General features: G+C 33.0%; 1 protein-coding gene across 1 annotated transcript; it reads left to right on the top strand.

Annotated features, from left to right (window-relative positions):
- The first annotated feature begins 5,406 nt into the window (after nucleotides 1-5,406).
- On the top strand, nucleotides 5,407-15,060 carry LOC106716851 (peptidylglycine alpha-hydroxylating monooxygenase). Its single transcript, XM_045683175.1, has 9 exons — nucleotides 5,407-5,757; nucleotides 7,552-7,609; nucleotides 7,838-7,925; nucleotides 8,963-9,038; nucleotides 9,825-9,951; nucleotides 10,231-10,279; nucleotides 13,076-13,221; nucleotides 13,657-13,846; nucleotides 14,489-15,060. The coding sequence occupies exons 1-9, from the start codon at nucleotides 5,647-5,649 to the stop codon at nucleotides 14,655-14,657; spliced, it is 1,014 nt and encodes a 337-aa protein (XP_045539131.1). The 5' UTR covers nucleotides 5,407-5,646; the 3' UTR covers nucleotides 14,658-15,060.
- Nucleotides 15,061-16,527: the final 1,467 nt, after the last annotated feature.

Here is a 16,527-nt window from a genome sequence, read left to right as displayed (position 1 = left end):
TACTTAAAGTGATGATACTTCTTTAAATCTTAACAAAATCCAAATAATATCGCTGCAAAATTTAATACTAGTATTAAATAACTTCACAGTCAATTTGTTTTACTGTTTTACACTTTCTTCTAAAAATATAACAAAAGACAATAGCTTAAAAATTAAAGAAAACTTACAAGTATAAGCAATAAAAAGCTTAAGTTCTTACAAATTAAAGCGAAGGATAACTTTTGAAACACTGTAGCAGATAAAGAAAGAAATTATTTCTTTTCGATATCCGTGTACTTTGTAATTTACTTCGAAGTATATTTGTATAGATATCGCTAATAGAATTATAATTTTGACCGGCTTTTATCAAGAAAAGTTATTGTCCAAGTTATGATTATTAAAAGCTCAAGCGGTTATTAATGGCGGAACACCGATATCATTAATTCCAACTTAATTACGAATTGATACGCTTAATTAATTTTATCTTTAAAAAACGGACAGAAGCAAATAGTTATTTATATAATTTGATTACCTCTAACCAGTTTTATTAACGGATAAGTCCATAAAGGTTATCTATATATATAAAAGAAAGTTGTGTTAGTTACACCATTTATAACTCAAGAACGGCTGAATCGATTTGACTGAAAATTGGTGGGCAGGTAGCTTAGGACCAGGAAAAGGACATAGGATAATTTTTACCCCGTTTTCTATTTTTTATTCCGCGCGGACGGAGTCGCGGGTAAAAGCTAGTATTATATAGAATCCAAGGTTTTAGGGTGAATTATGAAAGATACCAAATCTATTGTCGTGTCTGTTAATGAACCATCTTCAGTTTTTAATTATTTATAATTTTTTAATTTATGTATGAAACAAGTTAATTTTATATACAAAGAAACCTTATTCTAACAATACTTATATATTACTATAAAAGTTTGGATGGATGTATGAATGTTTGTTACGTTATTTTAGAACGACAAAACGGATATCGTATCAAGATGAAATTTTGAAAAGACATAGATTATGTTCGACAAAGAATAACATAGAAGTTACATTTTATCCCTAACAATTGTAAGTTTTTCCTGGGGTACATACCTTGTCGGGATTTATAATAATAACAATAAAACAATCTTAGTTTTAATAACGTACAAGTCAATGAAGACAGTGAAATCAGAACGCAGGCAGAACAGCTAGTATTATTAATAAAATTCATTGCATAAATTGCTTCCCTACAGGTCTTCATGCACAGAGCAATTTGCCGGCGGTGGCAGTAGCGGTGTACCAGTAAATCCACATCAACGTCACGAAGCTACTGTAACGCAGTTTACAAGCGCGCGTAACGCCGAGACCTCTCTGCATCTTAATTAGTCTGCGCAACAAACTTAGACACGTAATTGGCTACAACTTGTACTAATTTATGCTAAATAAATTTATGTCGGTGTGTGCCTGATGTCTATCGTGACAATTTTCTCTTTCGGGTCACTATCGGAAACTATGTCTAAATTTAACATTATTAAAGATGTGGAGAGTAGACTTTAAAACAACATAAGGTGCTGGCACCTCTTCCACATTTAAGCATACACGTAAAAATGATTCGCTTTTTGTCTATAATTCTTCTTGTTCTTGAAGTGCCTCTTCGACTAGCGAAGGTTGGCGATCAGTTCTCCATATTTTATTTTGTCTCTTGCGAGGCGAAACAGTTGGGCGGTACTCGTAACCCCTGTCCACTCTCGGATGTTGCGCAACCAGGATTTTTTTCTGCGACCAACACTCCTTTTATCGGGGACTTTTCCCATCAAGATGAGTTGGAGGAGTTCTTATCTGTCGTGCCTGAACGCGTGGCCGAGGTAAGATACTTTTCTCATCTTGATGATCTGTAAAAGTTCCCGATTTTGATTAACCCGTCGTTGTCTATAATAAAGAGCATTCAATTTTGATTCATATTAACTAGCCTACTAGAAGGAAGACACAAGAAGTATGGATATGGATTGTGTGAAAGGGGATATGCGTGAAAAGGATCTGAATTCAGAGATATGACTGCTGATAGAGATTTATGGAGGAGTAGTACATACTTTGCCGACCATCCAAGGGATAACGGCCTACTAGGGCCAATGTACCTATTAGATTATTAATTTTCAACTTGAGTGACCATTTTGTCAATATTTATTTCTGTCATAAGCTGTACTCATCAGACGGAAGTTTTGTTATTGACAAATAACAACGGGGGAAACAAACAATCAAACAATATTTCTGTACATATATTGGTAATGGGGTTGGTAACTCGCTTGCCACGCTAATCAATTTTAACGATCACCTCCCACGGACAATTTATTTGGGAAATGTGTTTTTATCAAATGAACATAAAGAACTCTAGGATCATAATTATGATTAAGGATAGCCTTTATTTTGAAGCTGTCGATACCGATCTATTAAAGCAAGGCTTGTACGTATATATTTAGTTTTTTTATATTACAAGGTGGCGAACCAGCAAGCGGCCACATGAATTAGCCGAAATGGCGAAGTGACCGTTGCCCGTAGACTTAATTCGCAACGCATAGACTTTAGATTTAATTTGCAATAGCAGATGCGTTGCCTACCCCTAATCGACGTAGGAGGAGACGCACAAAAAATATTTAACCTTCCTATGCATCTCCTCCTCCATCAAATCCACTTCCCCTTTCTATCCTTTCCTTATAAGAAGAGGGAAAGGGAAAGAGGACTAAAATTAGGCCTCCCGCACCACACTTATCAGACGAAACTCAGAATTACTTCCACGCCTGTCTACTGTATGATCGTGGTATTTCACCGGGCGAGCCGGCCAATTAGTGTAACGGATGTTGTTGTTGCTGGAGTCTACCACTGTTCTTTGTATCTATTTAAAGAAACACATCGATACGTTATGAGATTTTAAAAATAAAAAGAACATCGTTATAAGCTAGGACCTTTGTAAACATTCGAAATATATAAAAGCTATATTTTAAATGATGTACAAACATCACGTACACAATCGCCTATAAAAATGAATCCAACAGCGACAATTCCAATATGCCCTTTCACCTACAAACCCAATAAGCTAACACGTAAATCTCCAAGTATTACGTGAGCATGTTACAGGCACCTTGACACATGACCCGATATATACACTTGCACGTGATTTGTTTGCCTAACTAAATTATGTCAAAGATTATTCAATAGCGAAAGGAGACATGGTATAAATCGTTGACTCTGAGAGACAATGTCTAAAATCTATTTAATCTAAATTAAGTCAAAGTATGTTCTGTTTTATTTTGTCCCCAATGACAAGTGAAAACGAACGCATCGTAATAATACCAATGAATTTAATCGATATCATGCTTACCAAGAATTTTGAAGTTAAAAGACCATCCGTAATCGCAAAAAATGTCGGTGCTTTCGGAAAGCGCTTTAACTTCTATTAAAATTAAATAATTTATTTACATAGTTTGGCATTGTCGTGTCTGGATTATTTATTCTGTAATTCTATTATCAATCCATAGGGGTATTCTCGCATTGGTAGCTATCGTAAAAATAATACGATCCTGTATTTTACCTTCGTCGTAGATTTTCTCGAATTGATTTCGTCTCAGGTCCTCTTGAGAGTAGTCTTCAGATTGTATCAATTAGCGTATTTTCCTTTTATTTATTTCTATGGGTTTTGGTTGTCCTAGAAAGTCTTAGTACCTGGTAGATTTTTTTTAATTTTGTTACTTAACTAGTATTGTATTGTATATTCTGTGGTTTTATTTCATACTGTATTTTAATTGAAATACAAAAAAGGAATTACTTTTAGTCACAATATTTTCCTTGCATCTACATTAGGGTGGCCCAAAAAAATATTTCTTTTGTTTTTTTCGATTCTCGTGTGAAAATATGTGAGTTCACTATGTTTTAAGAACCTCCACCAAAGGACAGGTTAAAAAAAAATCTTAAAAGGTCGCTCAGAATTTTTGAAAAATTCCAAAATTGCCGAAAATCAGATTTTTTTTTGTTTTAATTTTTTTTTCTCGTCATGTCATCTTTTTAAGTGTAAAATAATATAAAGATTCTGAAAATTTGACGTCAAAATTTTATTTTCTAAAGGTCGCTCCGAATTTTTATAAATTTCCAAGGTAAATACTTTATATCTTTTTAAAAGAGACCCCTATCTACATATTATAAATATATTTTATTATTTAATTACTAAAAAAAATCTAACTTTCTTTTATAAAAAAAAATCTGAAGGAATTAGAATATGTTTCCTTGATTACAAACACGTGAAACTGAAGTTAATCGTTAGGTTAATCGAAAGGAAAGACCTTTAAAATTTCTAAAGCAATAGCATTTACGTTATATGTAACAACTTAGCCCCTTGATTTCGAGTGAATGAAATATTTATTGCACGTCAATAAAACGTCAATTTGTGATACAACCCCGGGGTGTAATATAATGTGTTCCCCATCAACCCCTAAATACATATTGCTACTTGGGTCATTGTATTCACTTGACTTTGAACTCGAGAAATACACAAAGGAAATTGAAAATTGATTTTTAATTAAATTTTCTTTGACTATGTTCGTTATGTAGGTTTATTTTTCGAATTTACCTGTGTTCTGTAGATACAAAATGCAGCTTACTAACTTTTTTTAACGACCTAACATGTTCTAATTTAAATTGAATAAAATGTTGCATACATTTTTGTTTATTTAGTTTTACGACTAATTTTTATTAACCGTTCAAAATATTTAATGGGATTCTTAAATTTTGTCGCAATTTTGCTTAAGGAAATTTGGATTTCTGCAACGCCTTGTAAAAGACCAGGGGTTGCACTATTAGCCCTCTGCGCCAATTTATTCTGATAAACGAAATCAAATTTATCAAAGAGGGGAACGTGGTAGTATTTTTGTAAGTTGACAGACAATGTTACTGCTACAGGGTACTTCCATTTGCTTTATAAGTAAAACTATTTATATAAATTTAGAAAGCCTTTTTAACTTCTTCTTTTCTTTTGTTTTAAATCCAATTTTTAACTAACTTGACATCTAAAACATATTACCAAAGACATTTCGACGTTATTTAGAAAGGAGTTTTGAAAAAAACTAAGTTTATTATAGCAATAGTTTATTGTTTAATGTAAATTTATTGAATTAAAAACGGTAAAAAAATTACACTCTCTCTTAAATTTATAGACGCGCCATCTATTATTCAGTCTCACCAACTCTTTTACGATATTCCCCTTTTATGTTACAATGTTGCAATTCTTACATTTGTTTTAAAACAATGGATCAGAACCTTTGGCAAAATGATTTAAAAATTATTAGACCAGCTGAAAACGATGACATGCCAAGAAAAAAATCCAAACAAAAAAAATATTCAAGGCAGGTAAGGAAAACAATTTTTGCAACTTGCAACCCAAGGATGACGTTAGTCAACTTTTCGAAGTATTGATCAAATGTTCAAGGCGGAAAATAATAAAAACACTTGTCGCACTCAGTTTAGTTTATTCTTTAATTAGTGGCTGCAGTGTGGTTTGCGAAAATATTAATTTTCTATCGCATATCATAAAATAAATAAAACAGTGCTTCAAATGTATTGAAAAAGGCGACGTATTATAAGAATAACACTCAATATTTGAGCTCTTTTTACTGTTTACACATTATATTATTCCTTCTAATCATGAAGATTTTTTCTCTCGTCGCCACGTCTTTGGTGGTTTTAGCTTCAAGCGTGTTTGCATATGAAGTCGAGACATACGATTTTCTTATGCCAAATGTGTGGCCTCATAAGGTAACAATTGTTAAAATTCATATTATTTATACTATTATTTTTATAATTTATGTTCGTACTTAACCTGTTTTCCAAGTAAACTAGTCTTCTAATTTACATACAAGTATTCAAAACATAAAAAGTAAACAAGTACCTCAAAATAGTATTAATCTGTAACTATTGATCAGATTTAAATATAGAGTAAATTGGTACACACAGCTTTTGACCTTCATTATGCTCCTACAACTTAATTCAGAAATGATATCAAATCGCAGCACCAATTACTAGAAAATAGCTTCAAGTTTTGTGAGCAGGAAAAAAATAAAGAGTCATAGTTTATTCAGATTACACTCTCGTTGAAAAGTTCAATGTAACTTGAAAAATAGGATGAAATTTAGATTTTCATAATTGATATTTCCTTTGCTTGTTGCTGGTTAAAAATTAACAATTTCATTATATTAACATTACGTCAGATTTATCATGTCATGTGTAATAAAAAAAACACTTTGTGAGTTAAATTAAAAATTTCCATGGTACATTACTGCCATGTTCCATTCAATAAAATTCACTTGAACAATTCACATAAGTGTTGATAAAACACGAGTCGGTATAATGAAAATAACAAGGCCTGAAATTATTTATATCAACAAATGAAATATTCTCTAACTGTGAGATACTACATCTGCAAAAATATTTGAAATGCATGAAATTTTTAATATTTAAAAGGATTGTTTTATTTTTATTTTAATTTCTTTAAAATCTCATAACAATAGTTTTTTATATATAGTTTGTTAGTGGAAAGTTACAGCAGCGGAAACAATTTAAAATTGGTTGACAAAAGAGCTTAAATTTAAATTTATCAAGTGTTATTGTAAATTATGTATGCTCCATATTAATATTATTTTATTCGCCAAGATATAAAGGGTTCCAAGTTTATTCCTTTATAAGGATAATATTATCTTTCGTAACACTATTCTTGTTTGTTTTGTTGCTTTAGTGATTTTTATTTAATATTTCTTTTTACTTTCAATTATTTATTAAAAAGATAACATTCCTAACATTTTATAAAGTAAACATTTCTAATTGAAGATCAAATAGTTGACATTCTGAAGTGATTTGCACTAACCCATATTGATTATAAAACCTTTATCTTAACCAAACAGTCTTTACTTATTTAAAACATTTATCACTCACATTTATCATTATGTTAACTGGCACTTACAATGTTGCCTACAAATAGATATTTTAACGGAACAATTGGACTTGTTCAGAAAAAAATGTATGGTTAAAAGTTGAGGTGTGTAGCAGGCTCTAGAACAATAAGTTATTGAGAAGATAATCATATACTAGTAGACTAAAAGTTACTTCATGTATATAAAGCAGTGTCTTAATGTAGATTTTTTCATATATCTGTCCTTCTTCGTACAGAGAATTGGCACCGTCACCATCATATCTGAATTCACTCCCTATTTATTATATATCTCAATATCTCACTACCGGTTGCCCGCTACTTCATCTGCGCGAAATTAAAAATAAGTAACCTATAATATGCCATATGCCACCTTCCCGTTAAAGTTTTCAAAATCGGTCCAGACGTTCCAGAGATAACGGGAGCTTGCAGACAGACAGACAAAGCTTTTGAAATTAGTTTATGTGTACAAAACGTGATATTTTTTTATCGTTATTACATACCGACTACAATTTTTTTTTATTATTTCTAGATTATAGCGCTGTTCATTATCAATATCCATTAAATTATTAGTGGTTTAGTGCTGTAATGCAAGTGTAGTATTTATATGTTGTTTTTTTTTTCAGGATGAATTGTACCTCTGTACGCCCATACGTATTTCACCGAGCACAAACTTTTACATAGGTTTGTTGTTTGTTTGTTTATTTAAAATCAACAATGATGTGACAAACAGAAATGATTAATTTGCTATGTTTGCAATGTTTACTCTCTATACAATATAGTTTAGTTTGAACAATGTATAATAACTCATCTCGGGCATATTTCTATGGCTACTATTAATAGTATACTAAGTTTGGAATGCAAATATTTAAGCGCACATTTTATTTTTAATTTGTACTTTTATTTCAACAGTCGGATTCCAACCGAAAGCTTCAATGCATACAGCTCATCATATGTTGCTGTATGGATGTTTACAACCTGGAGGCAACGAATCTGTTTGGTGAGTTTTGTACGATTTATCTAATTTTTTTTACATACAGCGCTTGGTTATTTTACAGATTATCTATCACCATTATTCAGTTGTTTGATACAAATTTATGTTTTAAATTATATATTAAAAAAACATAAACTTATTACTAACATATACTCTTTTCTATTTACCATGAAATTGTGCAATATTACAATTGAAATACGTTCCGCGAATTGCGTCGGGTCTTTGAAGGTTAAATGACGGATCGATACAGCTCTCGACATGAGTGACGCAGCGAGCTTTCCAATATCTCGTATCTCATTCCTGCTTTTAAATATCTGCTCTATTGATCGAGCAAATCTATAATTAGAATACCATTCCAGTACCAAGAAAGCTTTATTTTTATTCAATTAAGGGTTTAATTAAAGATTCGATTTGAAAATGTGTACATTTCACCCGTTATCCTTTATTTAAATCTTATGTTTTTTTTTTATATTAAACGGTGGCAAAAGAGCAAACGGTCACCTGGATTCGCCGAAATAGCGAGGCGACCGTTGCCCATAGACATCCGCAAATGCGGCCAAATACCTTGCCTACCTTTAATCAAGGGTGAAGTGGACGCACAAAAAGACGATATTTCCCCTTCCTATGCGTCCCCTCTTTTACCAAATCCATTTTCCCTTCCCATCCTTTCCTAAAAAAAAGGGTGTGAAGGGGAAGAGGATTAAGATTAAGTCTCCGGCACCACACTCATCAGACTGTAGACGGAATTACTTCCACACGTCTGTCTTCTGTGTGGTCGTGGTATTGAAGCGGGCGAGCCGGACAATTCGTGCAACTGATATTGTTGTTGCTGGCGTCTACCACTATTAAAATGTATGAAAATTCCGTGGGATAGAAGTCAAGGAGCAAAGTTAGCATGGCAAAGTCATGTTATGATGAGGGAATATCGACTACACTTATATAATACGTCTCATCCATTGAATAGCCTTAAGGCAATAGTTGTAATAACATATTCCGTAAGACGTATGCTTCTCATTGTTTTAGACAGTGTGATATTGTTTTAGGAACTGCGGTGAAATGCAAAACAATGATGCTGATAATCTTTATACTAGAGCTAATCCGTGCAGTTCGGGATCTCAGGTATGGATCTCAAATATGTACTTCTAATACAGATACACTTATTTAGACATGGTACTTATCATGAGAGTCGCCAAGGGGGGCAAACGCAGTAACTGCACCCCCCTTCCTTAGAGAACGGAAAAAAATAATAAAGAAACGTAGTACTACTTCGATACACTAAGACAGTTATAATTCCAATAGAATAACATAACTGACTTAAATAACTCAAAAACTACTTAACATATTTTCTAACTAATAAACACTACATTTGGAAAAAATAAATAAAAACCTAGATCGTCGGCTGGCGACGCTCTTCGTATACTTACAGTATCTATTTGAAACATGGTACCAAATACCAATGTCTTGTGTTTCTAAGAGAGTAAATATAACTTGAATCGCGAGTTTTAACTTCAATCTCTTATTTTCTTTAGAAAATTCTATATCCTTCAATAGAACAAATATGAACTCAAGTGTGTGCCTGCTGACACTTTATTTGGCACGTTGATAACAAAAGTACTCTTCTGTCCGACGTGCCAACTCAAACGGTATACACAACTATGAAAGACAGTTAAATATTATTAACTAGCTTTTACCCGCGACTCCATCTGCGCGGAATTTAAAATAGAAAACGGGGTAAAAATTATCCTATGTCCTGGTTCTAAGCTACCTGCCCACCAATTTTCAGTCAAATCGATTCAGCCGTTTTTGAGTTATAAATAGTGTAACTAACACGACTTTCTTTTATATAGATATGTCACTAAGCTTAAAATAATTAATATAACGTAACCTTTCATATTGACTTTACAGATAGTATACGCATGGGCTCGCGACGCGCCGAGTCTGCATTTACCTACCGATGTGGGATTCCTGGTCGGCGGGGATTCCCCCATTCAGTACATGGTGTTACAAGTTCACTATATGAGTAAATTCCCAGGTTTGTTCATCTATCGCAAATATATTTGATAGCTCCTTGATTTTCTAACCTCCTGTATTTAAACACGTATTCATATCAAATATTATCATGAATTCGGAAACCATTTAAAAAAATCCCTCCGAATTAGTTGTTAATTTCACGCTATAAAATAAGTTTATTGAAAAGAAATGTATAAAAATTTAGTATATGAGCATAATTTTTTTTTAATTTCAAGTAAACTAGATTTTTAAATGTAATTACGTATTTAATTTTACTATTTTATATTTTTCATATTTTCAGAGGGCAAGACTGATAATTCGGGAGTGTATCTTCAGTACACTAAAGAGCGGTACGTATTTAATAACATAAACAAAGTACATTTAACAGGCGACAGGTTCGCATTTTTATACTACTGTGATAAAAATGTCTGTGGCTCAGGGGTTAAACACTTGACTTGTAATCGACAGGACCTGGGTTCGAACCCCGCCATGTTATAATGTGTTTTTCGATTTACATATGTGCAATTATCAAATTGAATCAATATGTGAATGATGTATGAAATGAGTGAATGTGTTTTCATTTCTATTTTACCTTTCTATACGAAACATGTCTCATCCCTTTCATTACTGTAATCGGTATTAATTAACGTTAAATTGTAAACTTTTTTAATATACATAATTACATTACCAACTACGCAGCCAAAAATACTATTATATTACTTGCGAACAATTCTAACATTTATTTCAACAACTATAACATCTTTAAATCTCAAACAATAATTTTAAAACACAAATAAAAAAGCTATCTTATCTAATAATAGACAGAACTCTTAATTAGTGATGCAACGGAAGTGTCTTACCGGAACCAGAAACGGAAACAGATGTCAAAAATAAATTTTAGCAGAAACGGAAACAGAAACGGAAGCGGAAACAGAAGTGTAAATATAAAAAAAAAAAAATTTACAAAATCTTTTTTTTGGTAAGAACAGTTTGTATTTGTTTTTAATTTATTAAGGCATTGGATATCGGTGTCCTTTAGCCTTCAATATTACATATATTTTACTGTGCTGCAATAAGCTAAAATACGTTTTTTTTTTATCTATTTTCAGGAAACAAAAATACACTATTTACAAATTAATGTTCGCCAAACCACTAGTGTAGATAAACGACAAATATATTTCTTTATTAATACATTCACTGCTGACCACTCGGATCCGAGTGGGCAGAGCTATTAGTAGCGGCGCCTCCCCTTCGGATCCGAGCGAGGGGCCCGTTCATTTTGTAGTAGCCAGTAAGCCGCCGGCGTTTGAAACAAGTTCATGTTGCTTTGTATGGCCACTCTGGCAACATAGTCAACTAACGAAAAAGAGTTTTAGTTTCATTCTTACAATGTTGTAGTGATTAGTACCACGTTCGTACGGAGGCAAACATACAAATCATCATATCACATGAAGCTAAGGCTGAACTTTGTTATGTATGTATATTTTTTAAATATATGTATGTCCTGTATGTGAGTGTACGTGTGTGTGTATGCGTTTATGTTTATATATGTGTGTGTGTGTGTATACGTGTGTGTATGTTTGGGTGTGTATGAAATGTTCAATATCTTGAACCGAGAAGATAAAAGCTGGTTTTAATTAGTATCCTTACATGTTTTACTCAATATTCTGGAATTTGATGAAAAACTTGACTTTGTCAAAATCTTGTAACATATTTGTACACAGAAATGCGATCGTGGAACAAATATCTACATACGAGTATTAGTGAACTAAACCATTGCCATCCCTAGTGCTCAAAATGATGATCCCTAGCGCTCAAAATGATGATCCCTAGCGCTCAAATACAAAAAACATTATTAATTTATCTATATGTTCAAACACTCCCAGATATACTAAATAAAAATTCACCATAAAAAGTTTTGGCTCCCAGCTGTTACCTTTTTTTTATTTTGTAAACAGTGAATGTGTTTAGTATCAAAAACACCAAATCTAGATTAGAAAAATAATATAATTATTAGGCACTTGACTTGCAATCTGCAGGGCCTGGGTTCGATTCCGCTATGTACCAATGTGTTTTTCGATTTAGATATGTACATTTATCCGACGTTCCTACGGTGAAGGAAAACATAGTGATGATGCCTGCACATATCTGAGAAAAAATTTAATGATATGTGTGAAGTCAACCCGCTCTGGGCCAGCGTGGTTGACTATGGCCTAGTCACCTCTAATTTGAGGCTCCGAGCCCCTCAGTGGGGATGTATAGTGAGCTGATGATAATAACGATGATGATATATTACATGGTTATCACTTATTCAAAAGTACATTTAATAACTCGTAAGTATGAAATAGTCACATTTTGTCAGTTGTCAAATTTTATATGGACAACAACTAGACAGTTTACTCCAGCAAGAGAAACTGATTGTTTCAAACAGCAGCAGAAAATATTACGCGCTTAAATTCACGAAAAAGTACGTAAACAAACAAATGCGACAAGTAACGAAAGGCCGCGCACGGACTGCGCGTCTCGCGCCGCGCATTTGGATCCCTCAGCCTTCGTAAAGTTCCGTTTTATCTCCGTTATAAAAGTTGCGGAAACAGAAACAGAAACGGATGTTGAAAAGCACGCGGAACTTCCGCACTTGCGGAAACGGAAACAGACATCCGTTGCATCACTACTCTTAATATTATTAATTAATTTGACTGTCCTCGTATGTTTGTATGTATTACTTCATTATTTTTTTTTCTCCTGTACAAAACACTCACGTATACATTTATATCCGGTGTCGGCACCGACTAGTTTCGAGCCCATCCGCGAAATAATACCAGTCCCACTCACCCTGATGAATAGCCCCCGATGGGCTCGAAACTAGTCGGTGCCGACACCGGATTTATATACGTGAGTGTTTTAGCCGTTTCTATATAAGTTAATGATCCTGTACATTTGTCTATATTTAAGACTATGTATGTTTAACTATCATATATAGATATATCTTTGATAATTCCAAGATTAATTTACTAGAAAACCTATTGGCCTTGCTTTATTTTATATGTACTGGATGTAATTTTAATAAAACATCGCTATTGGTTCATGTCATTATCCATATAAGTTTAAGATAACATTGTGAGATGTTAGTGCATTGCTTCCAGCATGCGACGTCAAGCAGGTGTACTGCTGCTGGGTACTGGTGGGTACATTCTACCTAACCGTGTGGAGCACATGGAGACTGCCTGCCCCATCATAGAAGACAAAGTCATACATCCTTTCGCATTCCGCACACACACTCACTCTCTTGGTGAGTTTGATTTTAATATTTTTAAAATTTTAATTTCTCCTTTAAATGTACTTTTTTAGCGTTTTTTAACAGTTCAAAGTGATCTTAGTAAGCAACGGTTACAGTTTCAAAGAGACTATTCTCTAACTATTGATTTTTTAGGTGTTTAGAAGCTAATTTTTAAAATCCTGCACATATCTGAGAAGAAATTCAAAGATATGTGTGAAGTCAACCCGCACTTGGCCAGTGTGGTTGACTATGTCCTAGTCACCCCTAAATTGGGGTAGGCTCCGAACCTCAGTTGGGACGTATAGTGAGCTGATGATGTTCTTTCAGACTATGTTCTACATCTGTACTAAATTTCATCAAGATCCGTTAATCCGTTCTGGAGATAACTTCAAACTAATATCTATCCATCTAAACTTTCGCATTTATAATATTAGTTTCTTGTGACAGGTAAAGTGGTGTCAGGTTACTCTGTACGTCGTTCCTCTCGCGGTGACAAGTGGAGTCTGATAGGCAAGAAAGACCCACAGCTTCCGCAGATGTTCTACCCGGTGTCGGACACCACGCCGCTGCACAAGGGAGACGTCCTCGCCGCGCGCTGCACCATGAACAATACACACAATTACCCTGTCAGGATCGGGTAAGACAATAGCATACGACTGAGAAAGGCAAAATTTTATTGCTTTAAGGAAATCCCATGTTATATATTCACTAGTTGTCGCCAGCGACTCCGTCCGCGCGGTATTTAAAGAAAACTTAATTGGTAGCCTATGTGTTCTTCTATACTATGTTCTAAATTAGGGATCCCCAAACTATTTTGGACAATTGACCCCCTTTTCCAAAATGAACCGAATGAACCACAGACCCCCAAAGCCAAATTACCTACTTTAAAAATCAATTATTGTTATTTTTCATTCTGACTTAGGTTAATAGAAGACAGAGTGAGAATTAGCAATGCTTTAAGTTCAATATCGACCCCTTGGGGTCCTCTGGGGGACCTCTTTGGGAATACTTGTTCTAAATCTATGCCAAATTTCAGCAAGAGCCTTTATGGAGATACCTTCAAATAAATATCCATCCATCTAAACATTCGCATTTATAATATTAAATGAGTTTTTTTTCTCACCCCTTCGATTTCCTACAAAAGACAGTGCTACTTTTTGTACCACTTTGAGAATGACAGTTTTACACAAAGTAAATTTCTCTTCCTTTTCTTAGTATATTTCTATTAGTAAATTAAAATTGATTGACAAATAAAGAGAGTGAGTAATAAATTTTCCAGACCAACAAACAAAGATGAGATGTGCAACTTCTACCTTATGTACTGGGTAGAGAATGACATTCCCCTGCAGAGGAAGTACTGCTTCACTCAAGGACCCCCCTACTACTACTGGGAGAATGCGCCCGAGGGGTTCAACCTCATACCGGATAGAGACGCCAGCCAATTGTAAGATACAAGAATTTCAACTTTAACTACTAAGTAATAGAGTATATTTTACTTTTATGATATGTTTGTATGTGTTGTATCCTATTTATATAAAATAATAGTGAATCTAAACTTTATTAGGAAGATACTATGCGACCACAATAACATGAGACTTCTATAACGGAGTATTACTATATTAAATCAATGACTTCTACGAATAAGGGTTAATGTGAAAATTGTCAACTTTACAGTAGAGGCTCTTAAAGTTTCAACCATAGGAAAAAATCCACATAGGCCCTTTTACTTTAGCAAATAAACTCTGCTAATTTGTTATTTTGGCCCCTATACTTATCTATGACGTCATCGGCGTTAGTTTAAGTTCACAATTTCGATAGGTCCTAAATTAACAGGAACATTAGGAATTTCTAAACTAACTTTTAGATCTAGATCTAATCTAAATCTATAAATTAATTATAATTATGAATTTGAATCTTTATTTTCTTTTAGATCTGATAAATTAGACTTGTAACTCACTTATTTGTTATTATTTTATATTATTTTTTGCACAAATAAATATCATGAGAGTAATAAAATATAAAAAATATACCAAATTTTCATCTAAAAAAATTTTAACGCGTATAATTTTTTTTTATAAACACTTTTCATAAGAACCTCATAAAGATAGAAGATCTGATATGAAAAATAGACATTTGTGCCAAAAAAAATTGTGAAGGCAATAATAGAACACATAATAAAAATATTGTTTAAATAATTTATCAAGAAAATGTAAACTAAAATAGTAAAGTACTATATTTTCTTAAACTTAATATATAGTAGATATATTTTTAAAATTGTCGCAAGAAAATTTTTTTGGACCAACACAATTTTTTTTGTTCAATGCATTCAATTTAAAACTAAAATTCTAGTCAAAAAATATTTTTCTTAACTATCATCTTAAAATATTTTAAATAAAAAAAAATACCAATACAACACAAATTGACTTTAGACCAAATAAGTATGAATAAAAAATCTCAAATTCCAAAAAAAAAACTACAAATATGAAACCTTATATGTGAAAAGGATATATTTAATTTCGAATCAAAATACCATATCTTTATGTATAACAATACATAATATGTAATATTTAAGTGTAAAGTTTTAACATAGTAATGTATACGACTTGGCAAACTAAAATGGACTCCGATATGTGTAAATAAGAAACTTTATGTCTATAGAAATAACATATATAGCCGAATTCAAGAGAAATGACAAATTATAATTAACCACTCTATACAATTTGACCTTTATAAGTCTGTAATCACGGACTTATTAAAAACAGACGTATAAAAAACGACTTAAACACTCACGTACATTTGTTCGGTGTCGGCACCGACTCACTGCGAGCGAGGGACCGAGTCCGCGAAAAATACCAATCCCACTCACGGATGAACGGCCCCCGATGGGCTCGAAACTAGTCGATGCCGACACTAGCCAAATATATGTGAGTGTTTTAACCGTTTTCTATATAAGTTAATGAAAATGTCTCACGAAAGTTTAAATAATTTAAAAACAGACGTGTTTGTATCATCAACTAGTGGTCGCCTGCGAATTCGTCGGCAAAGTAATTCTTTTTGTAATAAAATGCCCTATACTTACGACACGCTTTACGTTATATATTTTCACACCATTAAACTTAAATTGAAAAAAAAATATTAAGCGAAATAAAAAAAAATACAAGCCAATAGCAGCAAAGATATGGTTACCATGGTAACGGTAATTCTTAACTAATAGCGATGGCAATCATTGTCATTTTAGAGTTAGAATTCAATTGAAAATTTTACGCAATATCTGCTTATATATAAAATTTCCATATCACAATGTTAGTTAACGTACTC

Source organism: Papilio machaon, chromosome 2 (genome assembly GCF_912999745.1).
Source record: "Papilio machaon chromosome 2, ilPapMach1.1, whole genome shotgun sequence".
Classification (NCBI taxonomy): Eukaryota; Metazoa; Arthropoda; class Insecta; order Lepidoptera; family Papilionidae; genus Papilio; species Papilio machaon.
This window is presented reverse-complemented; position numbering and strand designations above follow the sequence as displayed.